The sequence below is a fragment of the Branchiostoma floridae genome, chromosome 12 (genome assembly GCF_000003815.2).
Source record: "Branchiostoma floridae strain S238N-H82 chromosome 12, Bfl_VNyyK, whole genome shotgun sequence".
Taxonomy (NCBI): domain Eukaryota; kingdom Metazoa; phylum Chordata; class Leptocardii; order Amphioxiformes; family Branchiostomatidae; genus Branchiostoma; species Branchiostoma floridae.
Window position 1 is genome coordinate 22,437,033 of NC_049990.1, and position 15,410 is coordinate 22,452,442.

Consider the following 15,410-nt stretch of genomic DNA (forward strand, 5'->3'; position numbering starts at 1 on the left):
GCAATGAGATCATCATTTGCATGATAAATATGTACTGACATTTCTCTCTTTCTCAGCTACATATGTGACAAGTTTTAAAGTCCTATCATGGAATGTAGTGAATTTATAAAATATCCTCATTAATTATGCAAATTAGCTGTTGATTTGCATAATTGGTATCTCATTATGTAGGTCTTCACTTACGCTACCTACATACCAAAAAACATGATGATCCGTCAACATGTTCATATTTTCTCATTAATTATGCAAATGAGGTCATCATTTGCATAATTGATATCTATCGACATTTCTCTCCTTCCCAGCTACATATGTGACAAGTTTGAAAGTCCTATCATGGAATGCAGTGGATTTATGAATTTTCCTCATTAATTATGCAAATTAGCTGTTGATTTGCATAATTAGTATACCATTATGTAAGTCATCACTCATTCTATCTACATACCAAAAATCATGACGATCCGTCAACACGTTCTCGAGTAATTCTCGTCCAAAGTTTGAAAGGAAACCGGCGACTGCAGTTCCAAACAAGCCGCTAGGGGGCCCAAACTTACAGCACTTACTCTCTACCACAAGGGCTATCTACCACTCAAAAATCACAACCACAGCACGTCCAGAACACGAGATATCAAAAATTGAGGTTCTACTGCAGTACCTTAGCAAGCCGCTAGGGGGCCTATTATCGAACTTGACCTTCGTTTTCCCGACCCCTACCCACCTACCAAATATCATCGGGATCCATCCAAGGCTTCTCGAGTTATGCTGTTAACACACAGACACACACACACAGACAAACACACAGACTCACAAGCCCAAAACATAACCTTAGCCATTCTGGCAAAGGTAATAACGCACATTTTGGTATATGCACCTGGCCAAGGGATATCTTCACCTCCAACTGTTTTTTCTAGTATTTAGGAACTGATGCATTTACCCGTGTTTCTTAAGACTGGTACTTTACCAGTGTTTGTGTAGCATTTAGCAACAGCTATATCAACTTGCGCCTAGATAGTGTTTATAATGAGAAACTATTATTCACGTGTGTTTTTGTTAGTGCTTTGGAAATGTTTCCAGCACAAGAAAGAAAACACTATGACAAATTGAAAACATATAGCTGACGTATTCCGTACCATAGACGGTGTTGATTTATACGTTCGCAGTATCACTGTTTTTATGCCACCTCAGCTGCAAAAATTGTCTTTTTCATTTCAATGTCATGTTTGCACCGAACAATATAGTATCGACTTTCGATGTATGACATCTTATGGTACGGTAATAAGGTGCCATATAGGTACCAGGTAACACACCATATACGTTACTCCCCAGGTGCAGTATAGTACCAGGTAGCGCACCTGTAATCAGGTAGCGCACCTGTAATATGTAGTAACCAGGTGCTCTTGGGGGGGGGGGCGAAAACGCTAAAGGGGGGCGAAAACGCTAGTGATCACGCCCCCCGGGGGGCGAGATCGCTGGGGGGGCGAGATCGCTGTCACACCTGTTAATTATAAGCCGTTTCTGACGGCATGTGACGGTTCCAGACGGTGTGGGACAGTCTCAGACGCTCTAGCTCTTAGACGCTCTTAGACGGCGTCCAAACATGGAATTTCTGACGCTTTCATTTTCACAGAGGTTATGCCAATCAATAGGATGATCGGAATGAAGAGGATGAGTCTGAGTGATGGCAATGGCAAAATATACAGTTTTAAAGAAAACAGCAAATATGTCACGTCTTCTGCGTGTCTTCATGTCTAATTGTGTAATCAGATATAGAATTGATAATTCTCCTTTCTAAAATTATTTCAGGTGGCAATGACTACTGTGAGCCGGAAGCGATAGCAAACTGCGCACTGGATACTATAAGTAAGTCTTCACCTCTTCAGTCGGACGTTTATATGCCAAATGAAGTCTAAGCACAAAGGGATATTAGTAACTACATTGCGGCAAAAGTGTCACAATCATAGAAGAAATTGCTACACTAGAAAGGCCGACATTTGCTTGAGAGCAAATACAGCATATTTCAGCCATCTCCCTCATGCAACAATAGGCCTTGAGGTCGTTGACCCCTTTGGCCATTGGAAAATGACCCAAAAAATTCCCAAATATATCATTTTAAAGTGTTCCATGCCAAAAATTATACATAGGTCATTTGGATAAATATCTAGAGCACCCCTTTACCAAATTTCGGATCATTTGGTTGTAAAACGAGGGAACAGGAGCCAAAAATGTCCTATTTTTGTCCCAAAAAAATGGCCATAAAATCGCAATATTAAGCATTATGTTGTACTGTATGGAAAAACTGTTATTGAATTCATGTGCACATAATTAAAGGGCACTTTTATACCAAATTTCAGGTCATTCGGTTGTAAAACGAGGGTACAGAGGGCAAAAATGTGCTTTTTTTGTCAAAAAATGGCCAAAAATCGCAAAATTAAGCATTTTGTTGTACCGTATGCCAAAACTGTTATTAAATCTGGATGGGCATATGATCAGGGCACCTCTGTACCAAATTTCATGTCATTCGGCTGTAATACCAGGGTACAGGAGCCCAAAATATACATAAAAATTGACAAAAACCTCAATAAAATCATTTTAAAGCCAGATATGAAAAAAAAAAGAAAAAAACGCCTGAGGGTATTAGCCTACTCTCCCTATGTGCCAAATTTCAAGTCAATCGGGTTAAAAACGGCGGAGTTGATTCGATTTGAAGATTTGACAGGAGAAAGAAAGAAACATTACGAATATAATATATTTCACCATACCTATGGTATGGCTGAAATATAAATATGCTTCAAAGTGTTGAGATTGACATCAAATTAACAAGAAAAGTAGACAAATATTTGGTTAAAATAATAGCGGTTCAAACGGAAAAAAAGAGCTCGAAGAGCTTCTTATGTGATCCAGGCGTAAATGATAACAGTCAGTGTTGGATGTGTTTTGAGTTACATATTTAGTTGGATATAAACTTAAAATACGCTTCCATGGGTACACAATGAGTGTCTAGGTCATAGTAAAAGTCAAGGTGCTTATACGTCGATGTAAGTTAGACATACAGTTAATAAGATACGCCAAAAAGTAGTTACTCAAGCAACTGGATATGATTTTGTCAGACGTTTCAACTACTATCCAGTGACGAAAACTACTGGATAGTAATCGGAAGGTCTGACCGTTTCCAAAATCATATCCAGTTGCTTGAGTAACTACTTTTTGGCGTATCAAAGTGCTTATGCCTTACGATATTTTCACAGACGCAGTAACAGCAGGGAACTACACCTGTGACTGCCCCACCCCGTGTGACATCTCACATTTCCAGACCAGCGTGTCGTACGCCGGCTGGCCCAACAAGAACACCGCCCGGTACTGGCTCACCTACCTGGACCTGTGGGACTACTGGGACGAGCAGAGCGCCACGTACTACATGTCGTAAGTTCTACTACTAAACAAACAATAGAAAACCGCTCATCATTGATGGAACAGTGAAGGCAAAACTGTGCACCGTCTGTCAATGAGGGGCAGCAACTAATGTGCGTCTAGTCTGTCAATGCCAGTTGGGCTAACGTGACATTTCGAAACCGCGGCCCGGCCGGACTTACGTTCAAACTAGTTGAAGCTTTTAAAGATTTCTCGCCTCAGCCAGCTGTTGCAAACATACCAATTTCAGTTGCAGAATAAAAACGTCCTCTTTAGACTTAGCTTTAATGAAATTGCAGACAACGCAATACATGGCAAATTAAACCCAGGCAGCTTAGCTGATATTGGGTGCCAAAAACTACCAACACATAGTACTTAATTTACACTTCCGCACTTCATCGTGGGTGCAAGGGAAATTGTCAAAAATAACACAACAGTGCTGTACATAGTGAACGTCCTCTTTCATATGGTATCATATGCTTCAACCGTTAACATGATAATAATGTCCTCTGATAAACTTCACTTTGCCAATTTTCTAGACAGAACTGGGTGGTTCAGCAACGAGAAATGACAGAGGGGGATCTCCTCAGTACGTTTGTCTCCGTTCTGTACACAAGTCATGGAGTATCTTTGACAACATATATCGTTAGTTCACCTTTATTCGAGGGGTAACCTATATCCGTTGTTTTTAAGAACACAGTGTATTTAGGGATGTCAACTCAAACTGCCATATTTTGAAAATGTCGGGTCCACTGAAATATTTTGAAAATATTGCAATTTGAAACCACGGTATTTTAAAACAACGGATAAAGGTTTTCCCGCAGATAAAGGTGAACTAGCGTTACGCACAACGTTAACTGTTCATCTCACCCAACCATCGATCTGACACGAAAGTTTAATGACCTGTCGCAACACATGAAAAAATGCCTTTCATTCGTGGCATCGTGTGTTACGTAACTAAGAGAGTTGGACTAGGAACCTAGAGATCCCGAGTTCGATACCCGCCGTGCCCTTGGGAAAGACTGCCTTTACACGACTCTCTTCACTTCAACCAGGTGTAAAAATTGGTACCTGACTTTGGTCGGGGAGGTAAAAAATACTACCTATACCTAATTGTCTGTACTTAATGTGTATGTGGCACTGTTAAAGCCCCCTTCACACGAGAGCAAGAATGAGCCGGAATGCTGTCAGAATGAATATTCTTTTCTATTCCTGGCAATTCCTGGCTATTCGTAGTGTGTTCTAACTACATTCCAGCTATTCGTGCCCGTTCGTTTGGCTAGCCCGAAAGCTTTTGACATGTTAAAAACTTTCGAGGTTCATTCGAAGTTGAGAAATATCGAATGGCATCCATAGTGTATTTTAACTATTCCTACTGCAGTCTGACCGCATTCTGCGGCATTCCAACATTATTCGAAACGTTCTTATCTCATTCGATGGAGAACAGAAACGGCAAGCCACTTCGAATCCTGCCCGAATGTGGCCAAAAGAATATCTCGAATGCAGTGAGAAATTTCTAGAATACACTACGAATTCCCAGGAATAGAAAAGACTTTTCATTCTGACGGCATTTTGGCTCATTCCTTCTCGTTTCAAAGACCTTAGTCCATTTGGAAGTCCCGCTCGGAATGGCCCCGAATGTGGCACGAATTTTGCAAATACTTCATTCCGACTGGTTCTGCTTGATTCCTGCTAATTCGGTTTCAGTGTGAAGGCCCTATAAAATAAGACAACTTGAGTGCAGTGCCACATTGTCCTCGGCTGTCAGAAAGCCAAAAAAAATCCGTTTCAAATAAAACACATAATGCAAGGAACTCAAATAAGAAACCAAGGCCTCTGAACATTGCAAACCAACCACCAAAGTCATTTCTTCCGTATGTTGTTCTACTTTTAGCTTCACTCGTCTTTTCCGACAGGTAACATCGGAGGCCAGCTGGGCTTGTTTATCGGAGCCAGTGTCATCACTCTCTTCGAGTTCCTGGAATACCTGATCAAACGGTTCACATCCTGCTGCCGGAAAAAGTACATGAAGGATAAGGTAAGTGTCCCGCTGTTTATCTGTATAGATTTATACCTGCAGTAATAATAATCGATTCAGGAGTTGCACATAGAGACTTCCCGATACAAAACCTTTGCAGTGTAACTGTTTTTTTACTATCTCAGTCGCTAAGAATCTTAGCGACTGAGATAGTTGAGAAGGTTATGTTTTCGGTCCTGCTATGGTGAAGTGGCTGTGAAGGTATGTGTACATACCTTATTAGAAGCTGTTGATTAATCTTCGTAATGTTTGGTAAGTGGGAAGGTACTGGGGAGACAAGGGTGAAGTTTGATAATAGGCGTACCATCTCCTTTGGTGCTGCGCGGAACCTGTATGTACGTTTTAGCACTATATCATCATCAATACTTAAAAGATATTTCACCTGGCTAAACTGGTATTTTGACCTTCCATTGTTTTCTCATTAATGAATTAAGAACGAATGGAGCCGTAACGAATATTGATAGATGGGCATGAAAAATGGCCATATGGATGACGTCATCCGGTTTTATTGCCCTTAGTATTATTATTTTTCTATGAGAAAATACAGCACTTTGGTACATACCACTACAATGAAACTATGTTTTTCATGTGCATAATGATGAAAGCTGCAAACTCACGGTGGCGCATATTGATATCTTCTGATGATCTGTAATAATTAGAAAATTATTGTTTTCATTCATTCTGATCATTTTCTAATAATAACATATTGATATTGATTCTAAAGTAGTATGATTCATTTTTTTCACATGTCAGTATGATTGAAAGAATGGAGCCACCTTTTAAAGCAGGTAGGATGTAAAAATGACTATGCCATTTGCATTTACAGGTCTTGCCGGTGGATATCAAACCGCAACACGATACTAGTATCAAACAGAGCCACGATACTAGTATCAAACCGCGGCACGCTATGCATATTGACGGATATTGAGATCTTTGGCGACGCCTCCAGGGCAGAGGCATACTTTTGCTGATCACATCGGCTGATCACCTCCTTTGATAGAAATATCTTATTAGTTCATACAGGAAGTAGGAAAGATTTGCTTGTGGTTGTCACATATTTCCCAATGTTTGACTCATAGAAATATAATTATGATATACAGCATCACATTAGGTGAGTCCAATGTAAGTATTTACTCGTACTTTTTTTTGGAGTGCATTTGCTGAATATTGTTAACCATTGTGTATTGATATGTATATATATATATATATATATATATATATATATATATATATATATATATAGTTGCTGTGGCCTTGAACTTACTAGGACATCATATCCACGTTCCTGAACTTCAGGTGTATACAAAGTCATACTCATTTTAATGTCGGTCCTTGAAAATAACATACTAGTACTCCTTATCATTGTACGGTATTGTACTTCAGAACTGGTGAACTGAACGACTCAACTGTATGAGTTTTTTTTTATAATTAGTGATAAATGCACAAGTCATGTAATAACAAGGTTAAACATCTAACTTTTAAAAGCAAGGTAAATTATATCAAACATATTTTTTTAGTCCATTGTAATCTATCCTAAGTTTTTACAGTATACGTTATATATCTGTTACTTTATATATGTGTTGCTTATAATGCTAAAACAATTATTTTACATGTAGTAGGGGGGACTATCATATTTTCATGCAGGTCAATAACAGACAGGTTATTTTGTGAACAAATAGTCAACTAAAACAGATTACTGTAAATGCATTTAGATTTGCGGGGATTTAATTTCGCGGTAGCAGGAAAAAGGACTTTTCTCGCTGGCTTTAAGTTCACATCACCCCCTCCCAATGACTTGCAGCATCGTTGCCTTGAAGAAGTATAAACTATAAAGGGAATAACAGAAATAACTGCCTGCCTCCACGATTGCCATGTTACTATGGAGATACACTGAGGCAGGACCAACCTTCATGCAACATCTCACGTACAGATATTCTGAAAACACGTCTAGGAACATGAGAATTTACCCAAATTTAACGCCTTTTCCTGAAAATGGCTTCACAAGTCGGGCGTGATGTTGATGTTGGTAACTTTTCCCCTGGTTTATGGCAAAGAAAACATTTCAGATAAAGAGTTACGGATGGCGTCAGGACCCAACATGGTTGTTTTTTCCTAGTTCTAGTCCATTGTCAAGACAAACTTAAAAAGAACATTGGGGATGTGAATATTTTGCTGTTGGACTTTTTTTGTCAAAAAAAATGGTAGAAACGACAAAATGAATGTCATGAGGTATTAGTAATCTATGCTTTCATTGTATGCTATTCAGATGTACTTAGACAACTTTGGATGCTACAAATAAAGATCTCTTCCACATGTTATGTTTGTTAGCATTCCTTACAGATGGTGATTTTTTGGATGTTATCTTCTAGATTGGGACACCCTAATCATAAACATTCAGATGTAGATATGCTGTTTCACAAATCCTTTATTTCCTGAAAATAGGACTTATTATAGGGTATGGGGAAACAATAAAACATAATGACAAAAGTTGATACAAAAGTATGGATAAACATTACAAACACTGTAGCAGCTCTTCATTTTTCAATAGTTAGACAAAGAGAATATTCATGAGAGTTAAACATCTTCCATGATCATATAATCTACATGTACTGTGGTAATCCAAAAACAGAAACTATCTCAAAATTTCTCTATATGACGGCTGACGGTAAAACTGTAACAGAAATACAATGTTGTACTTACTGATATTCGATTTGGAAGTTGAGATGTCCGGTGAACCAGTCGTTGAAGTGACTCTTCTCAACGTTGCAGGTAGCATGCATCTACAATAGGAGACAACAGAGACTTGATATGTATACTATCTCATAATTAACTTATAACATGAACTATCATTCCATTTTTTTATGGAATCGTATCCTATACTTATGATTACAATTTATAATTCTAACGGTTATGAATATAAGCAAAGAGTAAAGTTCAACCTATCAACGTGTACGTAAGGACGTGCAAAGACAGCTATATGATAGAGCTTCCGTCAAGATATAGATTATATTGTGTATTTCGATACTATTCGTTGACTTTAGGATACGACAACTACGGTCGAGAACGTGATTACAGTAAAATGAGTGAAGAGTGTAGCATCTATGATAAGTGCGAAAGGACCATCCCTGTCCTTAATGCTGAAGGACCTTCCTGTCCTTAGTGCTGAAGGACCTTCCCTGTCCTTAGTGCTGAATGACCTTCCCTGTCCTTAGTACTGAAGGACTTTCCCTGTCCTTAGTGCTGAAGGACCTTCCCTGTCCTTAGTACTGAAGGACCTTTGCTGAACTTAGTGCTGTGCATATGAAACATTGATGTAGAGATTATGCAAAAGGACGCCAGATGAGCGTACATACCTGCATGGTAACCTAGGCCTTGTCCTTGTCTATGTCCATGGGGATGTGGCTCATCTGTGTAGCCCAGGTGAACCACTGGCTCTCTATGGCACTGCAAGAGTGTGATTTTGCAACGTAGCATTACAAAAAATAAAAGGGAAACGTTTTCGCTTTTCCCATTCGCCATAGTAATGATGCAAGCGAACGATTGATTGATAAGTAATGAATCACCGATGATGCATTTCTAGCTGTATGAACGTAAAGTAGTATCATGATTCGTTTTCATAACTGACGATGCTAGAAGTGCGTACCACAATTTCCCATTGTAAAAGGAATGTGACGTACCTCATCAGTACATACATCGCGATGGTTTTCGTCAGTCCCACGTGCGGGTAGAAAGATGTGACGAAGATGACGGGAAACAAAACCGCCAACACCAGCTCCTGTGGTAAAATGGGAATATCACTAGGACTTGTACAGAGATGGGTATCAAATTAAGCACTATAAGAAACCCATTTTAACAGCTGTTTGTGTTGTATCGATCTATACGCATATGTGTGTATGTTTTACATTTTTCAGACCCATTACATGTCTATAAATCATAGTCACTGTAGCTTTCTATGTGTATAAAATATCGACATGATACATTAAAAAGCGAGCGTAACACTTACGAATTGTGTGGTATCGGTACACAATTTTAAGACACGAAATTCATCTTATACGAGTGGTTTATTTTATGAATGTGGAAGATAGTAAATTTACGTACATGCCACTTCTGCCGTGTGAAGATGAAGCGGTACACCATGATATGGTAGTAGACGGGCACCAGCGCCACCGTCAGGACTGTGACAGACAAACACACTCGTCAGTCACACTTGGTACGACATTCCTGTCGCGACGCCACCTAGCGATAGTAGTGACTTGTACATCTCTAGTAGAGATGTTGCCAGTTGTACGACAGACTGTGACTTACCCATCTAATGCTTGATACCATGCCCATGTAGTAGAAATATGGCCCTAGTCCTAAAGATGTTGAAAGAAATAGAAGAGATTCTGTTTTGGAAAATGACAATTTAACACTACTTGATTCAATTTCTGATGATACATGCACCCCAAAAGACTGGAGAAAATTCATTTCCTTGCGCCCAAACAAGCGTTTGTTATGTTCTTACTTATGTACTTCTTTACTTACAATTTGTACACCTTTTTTGAGGCAGCAACAGAAAGTGTTCACAGCTGGGGCATTTACTGGTGATAAGAGAGATATGTGTTTTGTTTCTTCAGTAGATGGCATCTCTCCATATCCAGACTGTAGGTCCAATCACGAGGAAAGTGACACTCGTGTTTGGCTGCATGCTGCTTCAAGCAGTTACAAAAACATAATGATTTATTTACCTAATACGGAGACGTATCAAGTGGGCCTTCCGTTTGTGAGGCATACAGATAAAAGAATTGTCATTTTACAAAAAGCTGAACCAGGAAATTGGCAATGTCTGGATGTGAATGAGTTGCTATCTTGTTTTGACAAGGACCCTGATCTTTCCTCCCTTTCTAGAAATCTACTACCCCATATAATTCAGTCACTGTTTATACGTACAGGTTGTGATTATGTTTCCTTTTTTGTTGGCCTTGGTAAGGTATCATTTATGAAAACTTTCTTTCAGTTTTCAGAATTCATTTCTAGTGGAAACTCTGACCAAACTAGTGGTTCTCTTTCTTGTGCAGATAAAGATACAGGGTTCTTGGCTTTTGTTCGTTTAGTTGGTAGTGTTTACTTTCAAAAACACCGTTCTGCTTTTCTTAAGTACTCATCTCCAGCCCAACTTTTCAGAGAAATGAGGGGGGGATAATATTTCAAAGATTCATGAAAACTGGTTACAAGTTATTAGGGGTGCCATCTTTGAAAGAATAGAGTTTGAAGATAATAGTTTACCTTCCTTTCAGTCCCTTTGGTTCCATTGGTTACGTTCTTGTTGGGTCAACCTCAGTTGGGCTCAGGCTTTAGAGCAGGATTTTTCGTCTGTATTATTAGATAGGTACGGTTGGGAAATAGATAATCATGGTAATTTAATGATTACTTGGGATTCTAAAGAAAATATTGAAAAGGTGCAGAAGACTGTGGAGTTTTTAACCAGGGGGTGTAAATGTAAAAGTGGGTGCTTTAGTAAAAGATGTAAGTGTCTCAAGAAAGGTCAAGCATGTGGTCCGGGATGTAGGTGTTTAGATTGTTCTAATTCTATTTGTATTGAGCAAAATGAGGTAAGTCAGGACAATGCTGAAACAGATTCAGATAGTAGTAGCAGTAGTGATGATCAAGACTATGTAAATCTTTTATAGATGACTTTTATTGTGGTAGTCTGTCTTTATTAGATCATATTTCTGATTCAGAATTTTCTGAGGTAGAGTAAGGGTAATAATGAGTGAAATAGGACTGTCTATTTTTGTATAGCCTAAGGTATAGGTGAGGGGAAGCTGGTCTTTTCTGTACTCCTTCACCCACTTTCTCTCCCTCTCTCCTTTTTCCAAAGAACCCCTTCCTGCTAGGTTTAGACATCTGCCCCCGTAGGTAGGTTAGAGGCGCCTGACCCCTGTAAAGGTCGTACTTAACGACGTCAACATGGGGTACATCACACAGATCCCCGAGTTGACGGGAAAGGCGTAACCCCGCACTTTGGTACGGGTGCAGGTTGGAGGTTCTGACTTTGTTTCCTTACTCCAGCTGTCACTCACCTATGGGTTTGGTAGTCTAGGGTCATTGCTAAACATATGATCTTAAACTTTAGATATAACGTTAATATATTCTAAGTCTATGAAATATCTTGATAAAATTGATAATATATTTAACATATATCTAAATAAAGATACTAAGAGGAGTAAGTGAATGAATGTGAGTGCCTGACTAAGTGTATGATATCTGTAATTGATGAGTAAGTAAGTACGGTAAGTACCTGATGTATGACTAATGGATATTTACCTTTTTTGTTTGTTTTTGCATTAGATGGAGTTCTACCCCAGATCAGCTGAGGATCTGCCTCTTGCAGCTCAACTGTCTGTAACTTTAATTTCTTTGATTGACATTGTATCATTGCAGATACACATGTAATAAGTGAAGTATAAATTCAGAATGATATATCTACTATTAATCATAATGATTGTAAATTCTTAAAGATTATGTACTTTTCCTAACATTCTTTGAAATATGTTTTATACAGGTGATGTTCTGCTGTGGATCTGAGGAGGGTGACAGCTTTGTTGGTTATTCATATCATTTGGCGTGAATTCAATCATATCATTTCACATTATTGGAATTATCATTCTGGCCCAAAGAATCGCCAGATGTTTGGCAGTAAATTGTTTGATTCCAAGTATTGTTTCCAATTGGGCATCAATATTTAGGCATGACTTGTTTGTTTAATAAAGTTTGGCTGGTATTTAACATATATGGCTCATTGTTTTGTTTTTTTACAGTACAATAGTAAGGGTTATATACTTTAGGTGAATCTAGGTCAATGAGAGAAGAAAAAGTTGAACCTTTTGGTTTCTTATTGGGCACAATGTTAACTGACAATGCATCATTCCATGCACCTTAGGTATAATTTAGGTACATGGTAATTAAATGTGTCAAACCAATATGATATGAACTGTTGACAATTATGAATGAAATGTTACCAGTAACCATACTGTAAACCTTGGTTAGGTTATAGCAAAGAGGCTATATGAGCCCATGTAACCTTATTGGTTATAGGGAACGTGAATGGCATGACAAACTCTGATTCTCTTATTATTTGATACATCATGTAATAGTTTTCTTTAATAAAACAGACTCTGAGGTATTACAAAAATGCATTTTCGTAAGTGCGCTTGGGTAAGATTGGGATTGCCATCTTGGTTAAATGGGCAGAACTTTCTCTTTGGCTCGGTGACCCTTCCACCTGCAAGCTTTAAACAATTACTAGATCTTACCAAGGTTTTTTTAACCATGGATGTTTTTTTAACCTCCTTGATGGGTCCTTGATCTTGCCAATTTTTTTAGTATCAATGGAACAAGACATAAAAAGACGCCTTGGAATCGACCAGTAAATTAGATGCAAAAGTAATGGACTCTAGTAATCATTCTACAAGAAGAGATTTCGGTGGGGAGACGAATAAATCGCGGCCGCTACCAGCTACCGCTACGGACAGGAACGTCTGCTTCCGCTCCAGGCGGCGCGCGCGTTCTATTCTGGAAATCAAAAATGACCGCTCCTGATGACATCGCCTCGCGCAGATTGGCGGCAAATGATTTACGCCCTTGAAATGTATAATAAGTCATATACCAACAAAAAATAGAGAGTTTGCCCTTTCTTACACACTTAATTTCCTGTTGGTTTGAAGTCTACAACACGTTAAAAACAAGAGGTGAAATCACACGAAAATAAGCTAATTTCGGGTCGTATTATTGACAGGAAAGCGACAAATCATCGGTACAAAAAAACTTTAGGAGTACGAAACAAAGCTGGTAGATTGTAAATAACTTGAAATCAAAAAGATACGTGGTAATATATTCAAGCAACAGGCTTTCTTGCTGGGGGTGTTAACGCCCGGAATCATAGAACGGACTACTTTCTCTCGCGGAAGGAAAATAGAATTCCATAGAACTCTCGACGTGGCGTGGCGGCTGAATAATGTTTATTACGACTTGTATTGACAGTAGCAACATCGATGACGTCATAATGACGTCTAAAATGACGTCATGCACATCTAAGATACGAGTTAGTCTCCGCCATATTATGTCCACTACCTTCAATTTTTAAAACTACTTTTTTTGCAACAAATAATCACAAAGGGCAATGGAAATAGACTGAATTCATTCACCCCCTTTTCTTTTCAAGATTCGTCCTCGAATCTCTAACTTCGATATCCCTGTGTGGCACATCAGATCTCTAGCATCCTCTAACCTGTTACTCACAGGGCCGGCGTTGTAACCAGTGAAACAACATGCCGACACATTGGATCAAACCCGGGCAGATTACAAATCTAACGTGCAAGCGTTCGGCCGAAAGGCTTAAGCCGTTTGGTCTCTTCAGTTAAGCACTCTTTGAACGCCATTGTTACACTGCTCCCCCTTTTAGTTTCAAGATTCGTCCTCGAATCTCCGAGTTCTGGTAATTTTTGACGGATGGTCTTTTGTTTGCCTCATTGATGTCGTTTTAGATCTATCATGGCCGTCGTTGAGAAAGATACTTGTAACCACCGCGATTCAACAGGCTCACAATTAGCACCATTTTTAGAAAACCTGTATATTTGTATTACAGAAGTATATGCAATTTTGTCAGCATAACGATAATTTTTCTTTGCCTCTTGTCTTACAGGTAACATCGGAGGCCAACTGGGCTTGTTTATCGGAGCCAGTGTCATCACCCTGTTTGAGTTCCTAGAATACCTGATCAAGCGGTTCACATCCTGCTGCAGGAAAAAGTACAAGAAGGATAAGGTAAGGAGCGAGATGTTCATTTGTTCAGTTTTATACCTATCATCATCATCATCATCGGTCGACGTGATCACACATGTTCGCACATGTTTACACACGACGGGGTGATACCGCCGCTTACGGGTGACATACCCTTTCGCTGGCTAATTACAAGACGGGGATGCGCCAGGTCTAAGTCCGGGTGAATGATGTAAATCACCGTGTGGCTGATACGGTATGGAGGTTCGCCAGGCTTACAACCGGGTGATTTGAAGTGAATCACCAACTCCAGACAGAAGGGTTTGCTCCAACCACACCGCACCATCGCACGTGTGGGGGTTCTTTAACGTGCATGGGGTGTAACTCTTCATAACAGGACCTCCATTTAACGTCCTATCCGAGGGACGACTCATTTTCTTTTGAGTAAAGTGAGGAAAGTCGTGTTAAGTGCCTTTCCCAAGGGCACAAGACCGGCAACACGGCAGGCGGATTCGAACCGGCGACCTCTCGGTCACGGGCCGAATACACTACCACTGTGCTACGCGGCCCCGACCCATTTTTACACCTGTGTGAAGTGAGGAAGGTCGTGTAAAGTGCCTTTCCCAAGAGCACAACGTTGGGGGCACGACGGGTATCAATTTCTGGACCTTAACTTCAGATTCCGAGCCGAACGCTCTACCAGTTACGCCACACACGATGCAGTAGTTGCACATAGACCTCCCAAAAGCAGTGTAACTTTTTCAATTACCAAGATGGTTAAGTTTTCGGTCGTGCTCTGGTAGAGTGACTGTGGACGTATGTGCAATAATAGCTAGAGGAGCTATTGATGGATATTCATTGTGTTTGATAAATGAGTAGGTGCTGGGAAAACCAGGGTCAAATGGGTATAAGCCTTTTCCACATAGTTACCACGTACGCGAGGGTAAAAGGAACTCTGGGTAAAATGTCAAAGTTGAAGGCCCCTCGAAACTCAACATTTCCGCCATTTTGGCAGGCCCCCTTAACCGAAATTGTGTACCCCAAATTGGCCACCACAAATTGCAACAAGGAACATTGGTTACACAAATTGGAACCAGGGGTAGAGGTGCACCCTTATTTATATCCGAGGGGGCTCCACCTTGGACCTTTAACCCCGGGGGGCCCTTCCCCCCCCGGGGGGTGGGTAACCACTGTAAAAAGCTTCCCC

The 15,410-nt window shown here is 39.8% G+C and overlaps 2 protein-coding genes across 2 annotated transcripts in view; both read left to right on the top strand.

Moving 5' to 3' along the window:
• The window catches only part of LOC118427198 (acid-sensing ion channel 1B-like), a 71,360-nt gene that overhangs the window by 42,689 nt on the left and 13,261 nt on the right, over nucleotides 1-15,410 (top strand). Inside the window, exons 8-9 of the mRNA XM_035836835.1 lie at nucleotides 1,801-1,857; nucleotides 3,243-3,417. Coding sequence (XP_035692728.1) covers nucleotides 1,801-1,857; nucleotides 3,243-3,417 — 232 coding nt within the window. The remainder of the gene's footprint in view (nucleotides 1-1,800; nucleotides 1,858-3,242; nucleotides 3,418-15,410) is intronic.
• LOC118428225 (acid-sensing ion channel 3-like) lies at nucleotides 3,967-6,645 on the top strand. The gene is made up of 3 exons (XM_035838233.1): nucleotides 3,967-3,994; nucleotides 5,322-5,443; nucleotides 6,270-6,645. Exons 1-3 carry the CDS (start codon nucleotides 3,973-3,975, stop codon nucleotides 6,369-6,371), a joined length of 246 nt encoding a protein of 81 aa, XP_035694126.1. The 5' UTR covers nucleotides 3,967-3,972; the 3' UTR covers nucleotides 6,372-6,645.